We start from the raw sequence: 13,966 nt of genomic DNA, 5'->3' as shown, positions 1-13,966 counted from the left end.
ACTCAGAGCTGCTCTTTCCCCTTTGTTGAAGTTGGGCGTGTTCTGCATCCCACAAGGAACCCTCCAGTGCCTCCCCGACCCCTGCCCAGTCACAGAGTGCTGTTGTAGGAGAGGATCTCATTGGAGATTGGAGTCCTCTTTGGGGTATTTTGGATCGTTGAATGCTATATTCATTAGAGTGAGGGCTAAACCATTTTAACAAAGAGACCCGACAGTACACTGGGTTAAGCAACAGGGGAGCTGATTTCTTTTCTCACATCACCATCATTCAGCTGCCGTTCATCATTATGTAGGTGGTAGAAGCCAGATCGTCTCCATATCTAGATTCTATCCAGTGGGAAAGAGAAGAAACAAAAACATGGAGCAAGGATGTCAAGAGCTTTAAGCCCAGACCCAGAAATGGCACGAAGTAAATAGTTCTGACACGCCACCGGCAGGCGTTTCTTCAGATGACCGTCCCTAACTCCACAGGCATATGGGGTGTACTCTGACTGAGTTGTTTCCAGCTACAAGTCTATTACTGTGGGAAAGGAGAGGACAGATTCTGGTGGGCTGTAGACAGCTTTAGGGCAGCCCCCATCTCAAGTGCCCTTGAGTCTTTATAGACTTCATGAAGAAAAAGAGAAAAATTAGCCTCAAATTAATACTTACTTTCAACTGTGTGTTTTTAAATCTTCTAATATTTTCAGGGAATATGTCTAAAATTTGATCTAAGTAAATTTAACTACAGTTAACTAAAGTTAACCTATACATATTTAAAATAATGATGAGTACTTCTTACGGAAATCCAAAATGATGTGTGATTTTAAACACTTTTTATCTGGTCATGTGGCTCTTCATTTTTGTCAGGGCCTTTGGGTAATAGAAGACTGCTAGGGCCTTTGATGTATTGACATCTGGGTGGGTTGAGTAAATCTGAGACTCTAGCCTTGATAATAAAGGCTCTTATGTTCATGCCTTTTGATTGCACATTTAGTATCAATGTTTCTGTGCTGCTCTGACAGCGAGAGGAAGTGGCCTGACACAGCAGAGAGCTCTAGAGGACGGAGCACTGCACACTGCGGCTGTCCTCCCCTCGTGCTGCACAGAGCACTGACCGGCCCCCCACAGCCCAGCGACTCCCTCTGAGTTTCTCAACTCAAGTGGCATGTAGAAAGTGGGGAGATAGTTCCAGGACCATGACAGAATTCATGAAGGGTTGGAAAATAACCTGCACAAAGAGCTCAGTGCATCTTTGAAGTCTGGATGGTAACAAAAAGAAATGGCCTCTAAGAAATCTAATGGCATGATTTCTGTACCAAGGATGAAGGCTAGCTGTACCAAATTCCAGGACACTGTTGTGAGGTTGACATAGGGGTTGTACGTTATGCGTAAGTGGTAATTCCTTGATTATGCAATCTTTCTACTTTTAGACTTAGATTCCCAAGAGGAACTACACAGTATTTCCTCCTAAGATCTTTAAAAAAAAAAGGGGAGAGGTTATATTTGGTCTTACTGAAATAATACAGTTTACTCCTTCATAGTGGAATTGTTAAGGTTTATTCCAGTCTTAACAGTTCGGTTTTGTATTCTTTTCATGCACAGCTCCAGAATGGCAGAAGACGACCCATATTTGGGAGGGCATGAACAAGTAAGTAGTATAATAATCGTGCTAATAATTTTTACAACAACAGTATAAACAACAGTAACTATCGGGAAAACTCTTAAAAGAGGTAAAAATTTCTTTTAAATTGTTTTTCTTGTCCATTTACGTAAGGTCTTAGAGCATTTACGTAAGGTCTTAGAGGACATGCCATGTAAGACAGCAGTATCCCTGCTGCCACACTCTTGTAGCATAAAAGTTATACATGCTGCTGGTCAAATGATAGCTATTATGTTAGTTTGTTGGGGCTGCTGTAACAAATTGCCACAAACTGGGTGACTTAAAACAACAGATAAATATTCCCTCTCAGTTCCGGAGGCAAGCAATTCAAAAGCAAGATGACAACAAGATTGGTTACTTCTGGGAGTTCTGAAGGAGAACCTGTGCTCCTCTTCTAGCTTCTGGTGGTTATTGGAAGTCCTTGGCATTCCTTGGCTTGTAGCTACTCCTCTCCAGCACATTCCTTCTTCTCTTTGTCTCCTCTGTATCTCCATACCCAAATCTCCCCTCCCCGCTCTTTTCTCTTATAAAAGTACCAGGCAGTGGATTGAGGGCCCATTCTTCAGGATGACCTCATCTCAACTTGATCACCTCTGCAAAGACCCTGTTTTTTAAGTAAGGTCACATTCACAGGTATTTTAGGAGTTAGGACTTGAACATGTCATTTTGGGGGGAGGCCAAAGTATTTATTTAAAAACTCATCTAATGAGGAGGCAGATTGGTATAGTGAAAAGGAGTTAGAATTCAAAGATCTTAACTAAGTGCTGACTGCTATTAAAACTTGAGGAATCGCTTAACACCGCCACCCCCACCCCACCTCATGCTCACGTACAGAGGTGTTTGAAAGACTTAAATGGGCAATGAATGTGCTTTGGGGACATGGAACTGTTCATTATAATTATATCAGCGATTATAAAGGGATACTAGTGTCCTAATGTCATACTTGAAAAATGTTAGTTTCAAGCCTATAGAAATGTTGAATAGTCCAGCAAATCTTTGTTGGTTGCTCTATACATATATGTGTGTGTACACACACAGAGAAAGAAATTTATGTATAGTATGTATGTGTATGTGTGTGTATATATGTAATGAACCATTTGGAAGCAATTTTCAGACTCTAGGGTAATTGCAATGGCAGTATTAAGAGTATTTAAAATAGTGACATTTATTCACTCATGATCTATTTATTGAGACATCACTATGTACCCGCACATTGCTAAGGAAGGGTACAAAACTGTGACACATTTCAGGAAGCTGCCATTCTTCTAGTGGGAGGGACAGAGACATGAGTGGTTTCCCTGTGGTGTTGAACACTGTTAGTAGTAGTCTGTGTGCAACGGGACACAGATGTCGGGAGGGAAGAGGGGCGTGGTTATGCAGACGTTCCAAAGGCAGTCTGTGTCAGCTGATATTTGAAATGTGTAGTTTGCTAGGCTAGGCAAAGAGAGGGAGCAGTGGGTGCCAGGACATCTGGTCCAAATTTCATAATCATCTCACACTTTAGCCACATAAAAAAAATGTATTTCCCAAAATTATGCATGCAAAGAACCAGAAAGCCAAAAGTGCAATGTTTTTTGAGGGATCTAGTATGACTTCTTTAAATAAAATACTTATGTCACATTCATTACTCTTCATAATATTCTCATTGATTTAGAAAGAATGAGTATGCATTGCTTTTCATATTAAGATGCTGCTTTTGAATTTTATGGTACAAATGATACAGATAAATCGAGCAGCATTTTCTCTGATTACAGCATGACAAACATTTGGCTACTCATATTATCAAAAACCTGTGCTTTACCTTTCACTTTTAATATGCTGTCTCTAACAAAGGCAAACGCTCACCAGCATTAGGGTTGGTTGGCTTGGTTTTAAACCATGCTTTCCTGTCTCTGCACAGGAAATCCTATCAGCAAGAGATGGTCCTTTATGCCATACAAGAGTAAAACCTGCTGAAAATCGTAGTTTCGAAAGCTTTTCTTTGTGGGCATTTTTGTCAGCACCAGCGGTGGGGACATGTTCTGATATTTCCATATTTAAAGAGAGAGGTCCTTGAAGTTTGAGTTTTTTCCCCCTTGTCTCAAGATTAATAATTTATATTTCTTGAAGTTTGCATGTCTTCAGTGAGATCCTTAGTATTTTAATGTGTTCTGGGGTTTACTCCACCCCTGACCTAATGCACGCGTAAGCTGCAGCACAGGCCCCTGCTTTGCTCTTCTTGTCTCAAGTGGGGCTGAGTCTCTCCTGAGATCAGAGTTTTTGCCCTTTAACCAGTCTGCAGGACCACAGGAAAGTTTTTTGTTCTGTTAGATCATCTTTTCTGCTCTGAGACTGGTAAATTCTCTCTATAAGATGAGGCCCATTTTTATAACAACACGTTTTTTTCATTCCTTTATTTCCCTTTCAGCAAAGAGTGAATAGTGTAGATGAACTTTACTCCTGAGCGTGGATGTGAGACACATTTATTGTTCCTCAATTGAAAATTTGCATACCTCACAACTGGATCTGAAGCGTTCTTTGTTTAAACACTGTGTTTCTTAGTCTTGATTTTAACTAGACATACTATTGATAGATTCTTAGGTATACATGAATGTCCAATAATATACTAGTAAAGAAAAGGAGTAAAATATTGCTGTTTATTTTTAATGCCTGATCCAGCACATTTACTAACTAGTGTATTATAAAAACTGAAGTGTGTTTGATTTCTGTGCTGTCCATAGACATTTCATAGATGACTTATTTAGACTGAAATAAATACGAAACTCAGAAATACAAATTTTAAATCCTGAATGAACTAAGTAGGAAGGAAATGTTACTCTTGGGATAAGTCATTTTTAGTAACATTTCAAGATAGATTATAATTCAATCACAATATGTTGTTTACCCACTGTAGTGGTTTTCTGGTGCTCCTGTAACCAATTGCCACAAATTTAGCAACTTAAAAAACACAAATTAATTCTCTTACAGTCTGGAGGTCAGAAGTCCATAATCAAGGTTTGGCAGAGCTGTATTCCTTCTGAAAGTTTTCCATACATTTTTGAACATCTAGAGGCTGCTTGCCTTTTTTGGCCTGTGACCCAACCCCTTCCATCACTTTAGCCTCCTATTTCCATTGGTATGTCTCCTACCATTCACTTTGGTCTCCTGCATCCCTCTATCAGGCCTGGCCTGGATAATTCAGACTAATCTCCCCATCTCTGTGTTCATTTGTAAAATCCCTTTTGCTATAGGAGACAGCATTCCAGGTTCTAGGGGTTGGGATGTGGGTGTCTTTGGGGGAGCTGTTATTCAGCATATCAAACCCACTAAATTCCAGGTATTTTCATTATGCTAGGTAAATAAAGATGGAAAAAAAAAAAGATGAGGGAGCTCAGTGCTCAGTTAATCTGCTTTTTGGACTAAGTTATATTTTGAGTTTTTCTATAAATTGTTCCAGGGCTCTCACTGTCTGAATCTTTCGGGATTTGCAATTGGATGCTAGAGGAGGAGTTTGTTTACCATTATAAAAGAAATACAGATTTCTAGGATTATAGTCTCATGTTTATATTTCTAAGAGCTTTAAATCATTTATTCAACAAATATTTAAGTACCTACTCTGATAAATATACACTGGACCCTGCAGATATGCCAGTAAGCAAACTACACTAAGTCCTTATCTCTGTGGACTGTACACCTGGGTTGTTCTTCTGAAATCCCTTTGTCACACAACCATAGCCCAACCCCATGTAAAGTTCTATACACACACGAGAACTTAGTTAGGTTTCCTGAGCATATTTTTAAAATTCTGCTTTAAAATGTTTTCAGGTTTTTGTTTTTAGTTTTTGTTCCTATAATTAAGTTTTAGGTTTTTCAAGTTTTTAATACAGTGTTGGAAAAGTAATGATTGAAATATTAAAATTTTCCTTTTTGTAGATGTTTCATCTAGATCCTCTGAATCATACAATGTTTAGTCCAGAATTATTTCAACCGGAGATGCCACTGCCAACAGGTAAGAAAATTCTTCATCTCTTGCCTATCATTTTGCTTTTGCTTTTTTTAAAATTTGATTTTTTTATACACTCTTTTATGAAGTCAGTGAGTTACCTAGAAAGGAAATGGTGATTTATGTTTTAAAAGTCAGTTTTCAGTATACTTTTTTGGACTACATTTGCATAAACATGTTTGATCCCAGTTACCCATTGTATGGGAGAAGGCAATGGCACCCCACTCCAATACTCTTGGCTGGAAAATCCCATGGACAGAGGAGCCTTGTAGGCTGCGGTGCATGGGGTTGCTAAGAATCGGACATGACTGAGCGACTTCACTTTGACTTTTCACTTGCATGCGTTGGAGAAGGAAATGGCAACCCACTCCAGTGTTCTTGCCTGGAGAATCCCAGGGACGGGGGAGCCTGGTAGGCTGCTGTCTATGGGGTTGCATGGAGTCGGACACGGCTAAACCACTTAGCAGCAGCAGCAGCAACCCATTGTATGACTGATAATTGTTGCTGATATCTGCTAGCACAGCTCAAAAGGAACTTCTTTACTGTGTGGGATTTTTTTCCTTTCACCCAATCTTGTTATCTCTGGGGTCTTTGTAACTCCTGTTTTCTTTGCCCCAGACACATGAGGCAGTCTCAACTCTCAGACCTATTCCCAAAACACTTACTTGAGTTCCTGTTGTGTGCTAGCTAGTATACCACACACTGGGAACATAAAGTATACAAAAGTCATAAAAGTCACCTTGGTAGAAAAATTATCTTTTTAAAAAACTTCTAGCCCTATGTTCTGACCAATTGGATAAACTCGTGATAATCATCCATCCTCCCAACATGACTGTTAATTATCCCCATCAATAAGTTATTTAATCTCATATGAATGATTTTAAAAAAATCAGTCTCTGTTTTTTTATTATTAAATTTATTTATTTTAATTAGAGGCTAATTACTTTACGATATTGTATTGGTTTTGCCATACATCAACATGAATCTGCCATGGGTGTACACATGTTCCCAATCCTGAACCCCCCCTCCCACCTCCCTTATTGCTTTTATGTAAGCGTGCTGTGATAGCTCTTTTTATGTATTCCTCACATCGCCAGAGGGACTTAACAGATGTTCAAAAGCTGTGTGAGTAAATTTTGGAAGTTGTATATAAAAGAGAGTTTTGTAATTACTGAAGTATATCAGCTATTCTATTTACCATGGACTTGCTTATCCTCAATGGGAGACTTTGTGCAATTTGTATCATTGTCATTTAAAATTGCTGTTGTTACTTTGTACTTAGTTTTCATTTTTTATATCAGGTATTTATTTGCATTTTTATATCTATTATTTCTAGAAGTTCATGCAAGGGGAAAAAATAAATCTGCTAAATCTTTACCTTCATTAGCTTCACTAAGTGTGTTGCTGAGGCCTTTCTTTACCCCACAGATCATAGCTGAGATGTCCTCAAGTGTTGTCCAAAATAAGCTCTAGATCAGCTTCCTGTGAACAACTAAATGTCTTGGTAGCTTCTGTGTTTTCTGTGACTGGGGATCAAAGTCTTTTTCTTGGTTTTGATGCTTTATTGAAAACATAAAAGTTACTGCCCTCAGGAAACATATACTTTTCCATTTGATGGCTTATAGATGCCAAACAGTATCCTGATGCAAAGGATTTCCTAATTTTTTATTTCATCAAATTTATGGAGATAGAATAAGGTTATCGAAAGAACCAGCTCAGTGAATATTCTGAAGTCAAAGTTTCATGTTGTAGGAATTATTTAGCCATAACATTAGAAAAAGGCTTCCCAGGTGGCACTCGTGGTAAAGAACTTGCCTGCCAGTGCGGGTTCGATCCCTGGGTCAGGAAGATCCCCTGGAGGAAGGCATGGCAACCCACTCCAGCATTCTTGCCTGGTTAATCCCATGAATAGAGGAGCCTGGCGGGCTACAGTTCATAGAATTGCAAAGAATCAGACACGACTGAAGCAACTTGGCATGCAGGCAACATTAGAAAAACTTTTACAATTATACCTCAAAATTGTATTTTCCAGTTATTACCTCATCATTTTTTATTGTCACATACACATTCCCTCTGCATTGCAATGCCATAGTTCAGTTTTTTATAAACCAAGATTTATGGATGTTTTATTCACATTTTAAAGGAATAGAGAGGTTATATAAACCAATGTAATTTTCATATGGACTGTTTTATCTTTTGTATTTCTTGAAATCTAAAACCATGCTACTTGTTGAAAACTCTACGGGATATGGCACAACTTAGGTCAATAACATCATGCTGTAATTTAAATGACTCTACAGAGTAGGATGTTAATTCATGGCATGGAAATGCAGCCAAAGAAAATTGGCATTAAAACAAATATATGCATAGCAAATCTAGTTTTCTAGTTGATTTAACGTTTGAGTGTATTCCCTGAAAGAGAAAAATGGTCCCTTGGTAAATAGAATTACCAAGCCTTAGTATTTCATGTATTTAGAAGAAATTAAACCATACAGCAAAAATAATAACAAAATTTCCAGTATTTTTCGAAGAGTTACTAAGAAGTGAGAGACTTGAAGTCTGATATAAATGTGCTCTAATTCCTCTGTATTTTCCATGATATCCAAATGTTGCTTCATTTTTTTTTTTTTTTTTTTGCTGAAGTATAGTTGATTTACAATGTTGTGTTAATTTCTGCTGTACAGCAAGGTGACTCAGTTATACATATGTACACATTTTTCATATTCTTTTCCATTTTGGTTTATCACAGGATAATTGAATGTAGTTCCCTGTGCTATATAGTAGGACCTTGTTGTCAAATGTTGCTTTCTTAAAGACTTCTCTTCTTCATATGTTCATTTAGTTTTCTAGAGAGAATGTTTATGAGTAGATTTGTTGAAATGTTCCATAGACCTTATTTAGCAGTGTGAAAATATTTATGTTTCTAATCAGTTTTATCTCCTTAGAAATTAAATTCTAGTCATTTTTTTGAATTTTAAAGTTCTAACAGTTTCTTTTTTAAAAAAATAGTTGAATATATCCAGGAACTAATTTCAGACAGAAAAGAGAAGATAATTTACCTAAATTATATAGCATTGGTCAGTCCCTACCCTTTTTTCTTTTCTTGTGTATGTTTCAGTTCAAATTGAGTTATTTTTCAACTGACTTCCTTGTAAACTTCTTGAATAATAACAGGAAATAATTATACCTTAGTTTCCTACAGTTCTCTGCCTTATCCTGATTCATCATAGTGCTGAAAATAAAAATAAATCCTCTCTCAAGTTATGGTTTATTTTTAATTTCAACCTGAAAGTTTAGCTCTTCTTCATAAATTTATTTATCTAAAATAATAAGTCTTGAACTTCTGGCCTAGAGACAGTGAAGATTGAAATGGACACAGAAACATCCTCCTAGAATTTTTTAAGTACCATTTAAATTTACATTCAAACAAGTGAGAAACACCATGAGCCTTTGTGTATCACGGAGCTATGGGTTATTATACTTTTGACATGACATACAAACCAGCTGGGAAGCTTAGGGACTTTATCCTATTGAATAAATTTGTATTTATACTGTCAGAGGTTTTGATTTTACTTTGAGTTTCTAAACTTAGGTATAGTCAGGCTATCATTAAGCTTCTAGTAATCTTTGTTCTTATTAGTTGGTATACATTCATCTAACTTACTTTCAGAATTTTATAAAACGCTTATTTTGGAACAGAGTTTATATGAAAGTACAATATTCAAAAATTGTACACAGACATCAAAAGCTATGAGTTAATAAGAAGAATCTACCATGTCTGATGGACCAAATTAAATATGGGAGAGAGGAGGAACAAGCTAGCCAGTTAGGGAATGAGGGCAGCACTTGTGGATTCAGGTATTGACAAGGGAACCCAAAACTTGGTGTAATGAAAAGCAGAGAGCCTGAGATCATTATCTGTGTGTTTCACACATGTAGGTTGCTGGCTCAGTCTCTTGTAATTTCATATTAGGCACATTCTCTTGTGAAGAGTGGAAGTCAGAGTCTGATGATGTGATGGCAAAAGAAAATTTCACAGTGACCAGGAAGTGGTTGCTGCTTTTAATTCGTATTTGTGTCATTATTAAAAATGCTTTGTTAGTAGACATGATTGTGAAGGTTGTTGACGTCTTAATTCTTGCCAGACGTCATGCCTTTTGTTGGGTTGTGCAAGGTGCCATCACCACTGAACAGACATCTAGGTGGTATGGTTCTCTCTAATGGTGTAAAACTGTTATTAAATAAGGATAAATTTAATATTCAAAAGAAGAAGATATGCCTTGTGGAATTTTAGCTAAAACATTTATTTGAAGCCTCTGTTTAAAAACATGATTTCAGTTTTTTTACTTGCTTTGTATATATATACATACATATATATATATATATATATATATATTTTTTTTTTTTTTTTTTTACCAAATTTGAGAAGCCTCACAGTTTCTTTTGGTTTCTGTTTGTTGTTTTGTTTTTAGCAGATGGCCCATACCTTCAAATATTAGAGCAACCTAAACAGGTAAGAAGATTAAAGGGGTGGGACTTTCTCTTTAATTGTTAGATCCATAAGTCTAATAATACCTCAAGCACTGAATAAAATAGTAAATGAATTTTACAAAGGAAGTAGCTTATCTAGAAGATCGACAACCTGCCAAATTGTCTAACAACTTTATCATCCACTTTCCTTTTCTCTTAGTCATTGTTCAGACTGTCCTGAACCTCAGTACATAGTTCTATAAAACTTAAGTATCAATCCATGGTATCCCATGATCTCCAACACTTTGACTTACCAGCCATTCCTAGAAGAGATGTAGGTTATCTCCACTCATTTTCATGTGTAAGAAAATACACATACACACAGTTCACATACACTGAGTCAGGCGCTTCCACCATGTCCCTGCATATCAGAACTTCTGAGCCTTTCTCCATCCTGAGGAGCTACGCCTTTGCTATTTGGAACATGTAACTTAAGATACTAAAAGGACCAGTGGGGTGTAGATAAAGTCCTAGAATAGACACGTTCTTTTGGGTATTAGCTTCAGATCTAGCCTCTTTGGAGTCAGGAGAGGAGCATTTTATTTTATCAGGCCCTTCCCTGGCGGCTCAGACAGTAAAGAATGTGCCTGTAATGTGGGAGACTGGGGTTTGATCCCTGGGTCAGAAAGATCCCCTAGAGGAGGGCATGGCAATCCACTCCAGTATTCTTGCCTGGAGAATTCCATGGACAGAGGAGCCTGGTGGGCTATAGTCTGCGTGGTTGCAGGAATTTCACTTTCACTTTCCTCTTACTACTATTATTTATAGAGGATACCTGGGAATTGAAATGGCTTCCTTACCATGTCCCTATGGGTAAATAAATATTTATTGGAAATTGGATGGGACCAGTGCTATGAAAGAGGAGGGAAGAGAATCTTTAATATCTTCCCATAGTCATTAAGGGATGAAGTAATGGTATAGTCCTCTGCAGAATGAGGACAAAGTTAGTAGATCTCTGACTGGATATGCATATTATCACAAATGTGTGAGACTGAGGATGCGTGTGCCTGCTTTCTTGCAGCTATATCACCCAGTACTTTTCCTAAATGTTTTTAGTAGCTCAGGCAAGTACACTTTTGTATTGTGTAACACTTAACAAATGCTAACTAGGTCAAAATCTTAAAGTATGCATGTGGTTACTGTAATCATGGTATTACATATGTATTTGGGTTTTGGTCAGAATATAAAGGATATGAGTATCTTTATCTATGACCAAATAGACTACACTTATGAGGTTGAACTTTGATAAAAGTTTTTGGTGTGGGGACTGGAATACCATATGCGATTTTGGGACATTGTTTTCATGGCTCACAGGTGACACACCCTGATTCCACAGCCTGCCGACATGACTTTGCTTTATCTCCATTCCCAATTCCCTATCAGTGAGTTCTCACAGGAGGCCACCAGTTTTCTCAAACGACCCTCCCAGTGGAAGTTTATCCCCTAACATCCTGTGCAGTGTTACCTGGCCTCCTGGGAAATTTCCAGATAAACCATGAAACCAAGAAATCAACTAAAATTTATTTGTCTGCATACTAGGCAAAATGTGTTTTTCAAATATTCATTTTCATAAGCATAGCACTACCATAAGGTTTTTAAAATGAAGTTTCTTACTATGGGTCAATAGTCATAAGGAAAAATTGACGTTTATGATTTATCTGAAGGGTGAGTTATTTATTTTCAAAATTTAATTCACTGTTGGTGGATGTGTTAAAGCTTATCTGAGTAAATCAAATGTGCTTGCTTACCAAACTGTAATATTGTGATGTCTGACTCCAGTGAAAGTAAGAAGGTTGTATTGAAGTCAGACTTTCTGACCGGATGGATGGAGCCTTGCCTTTGAGGTTGATGACTCATTTTAAGCAAGTGGAGTTACTGAGATGAATGGCTGTGGATTGGTAAACCTTTAATCTCAAAAATTTAGAATCTGAAATGCATTCAGACTATGCATTTGAAGACATCCTAGTTTCCTTTCAAAAAAAAGATATTTTATTTCTATCTTCAGGTTATAAATTCCTTTGCATAGAAGTTTAGATACTTTTATCCAACTATGAATGATATATGTTGTTTTTCAAACGATAAGCAAGGTATTAAGACAGGTCTCTTTACTCATATTTTACTAAACACCACTCCCAATAAGATATAATAGTATAAGTATATATTTCTCCAACTGTCCTAAAGTAACTTTATGATTAAAGATAATGAATTACTTTATTGTTTTAAAAATAAAATCTAGAAAAATTTTCTTTTTTTCTCTGGAGTCTCTGCCACAATTTTCCCCAGCTTTGACAGAGATGAGTCATAGTATAGACCACTACTAATCTTTAGGATAGCTAGTTCTGTTGCATATTATTAAGTGCTAATTATCTAATATTGTTTAAAAGCTGAAGTTGTGTTTAAACCGATTAGCAGTCAAGTAAATCCCTATTTTATGGTTAGCCAGTTCTGGAGGCTGACTGTTGCTTTTTCATACTTTTAGAAATTTCATTTAATTATTGAAAATACGCTAACAGCCTTTGACTATAAAAGGTGTAGGGCTGAATTTGTAACTTATTTTTTAGTTTGAATTTTTGAGAAGCAAAACAGGGAGAGTCACCTTCAAATCACTCATCTTACCTCAGAAGGCTTTCCAGGTGTTGATGTTTGGGGTCACCTAAGGAGCCCTTTTCAAGAGTTGTTTTAGGTCCCACTTTAATGAGTTGATCATATACCCCAGACTCATGTGTGACATAAGGTAGCTTCCTCCCCTAGGGAATTTAGGTCAGGTCTCACTGGTCCCATAAAAGATGCTTTAGACTGGTCCTCTTTGGAAATTAGAAAAGTCTCACAGAATTTAGCAACAATTCCAGGTGCTCTCCCTGAACCTCTCAGGCTGTTTTTCAAGACCCTATGGGGCATAGTGAAATGAAGTACAGTCTAAGGAGGGCAGAAATTTTACATTGATCCATTAGCTCAAAGCCGTCAAAACCTGTATATTCACTGAGCGCCACTATCCAGCTTGCAAGGTAGAAAGCCCCCACTAACAAGTAGTGGTGTGCGGAGCTTCTGAGGGCCTAAGGATCTAGCACTGTTATATGAAGTCAGTCCCACAATAAAGTAAGCAAAAGGTGAGAATGTTCCTTAAAGTGTATTAACATATTCTTTTCATTAAAGGGTGTATTTGAAAAACGGAAGACCATTTGGTCAAGAGACTGTATATGTTGAAATCTCCCTTCATATGATGATGAGAGCCATTCTCATAAATGTCCTTGTTTTATTCTTGATATGCAAATATGCACAATTACAACTGTTAGCTTTTTAAGTCATAAAATGTTAAAACTGGAATAGACCTTGAATATGGTCTGGTCTAATCTTCTTAGTTGTATAAAAAAAATACATGGAGCTCATGTGTTTAATCAGCCTGCATAGTAAAGGCTTCTTGCTAATTCCTAATTGATACTACTGTGTCTATAAAAATTCTTGAGTTAATATATAAAGGGACTCTCTGGGTTTGGATTCATTCAGGTCAGTTAATATATCCAGATTGAACTTGATAGTATTAACAATCTTAAATCGAAACTTCTTACCTTCTGAACTGTTGAGAGTTACTGATCAGATGTGCGGGCTTGCATAGGCTGTGTTCTGTAACCCTGATGGGGTATATTTAACAAGACATTTCTGTATTCCCTCCTGAACCAACTGTCATCAGAGTAGGTAAAGGAATGCCTTTAAAAAAGAGTCAGAGAAGCTTAACTTTGAGTCATATGGCCCATTTCAGAGCTTGGCAGAAGCAGTGTGAGATGAGGAAACTCTGATGCAGGCAAGCTGTAGCA

The 13,966-nt window shown here is 37.2% G+C and overlaps 1 protein-coding gene across 7 annotated transcripts in view; it reads left to right on the top strand.

The window, feature by feature from the left end:
• Positions 1–13,966, top strand: part of NFKB1 (nuclear factor kappa B subunit 1) — a 121,707-nt gene that overhangs the window by 23,634 nt on the left and 84,107 nt on the right. For 3 of the 7 annotated variants that reach the window (XM_025290374.3, XM_025290372.3, XM_025290376.3), the window contains exons 2-4: positions 1,585–1,630; positions 5,555–5,630; positions 10,097–10,137. In XM_025290374.3, the coding sequence (XP_025146159.3) occupies positions 1,592–1,630; positions 5,555–5,630; positions 10,097–10,137 (156 nt within the window). In that variant the 5' untranslated portion in view covers positions 1,585–1,591. Of the gene's footprint in view, positions 1–1,584; positions 1,631–5,550; positions 5,631–10,096; positions 10,138–13,966 lie in introns of those variants that run through there. The other 4 variants (XM_025290373.3, XM_025290378.3, XM_025290377.3 and 1 more) reach the window with 4 other exon arrangements.

Source organism: Bubalus bubalis, chromosome 7, assembly GCF_019923935.1.
Source record: "Bubalus bubalis isolate 160015118507 breed Murrah chromosome 7, NDDB_SH_1, whole genome shotgun sequence".
NCBI lineage: Eukaryota > Metazoa > Chordata > Mammalia > Artiodactyla > Bovidae > Bubalus > Bubalus bubalis.
The sequence above is the reverse complement of the archived record's forward strand: the minus strand, read 5'-3'. Positions and strand labels throughout refer to the sequence as shown.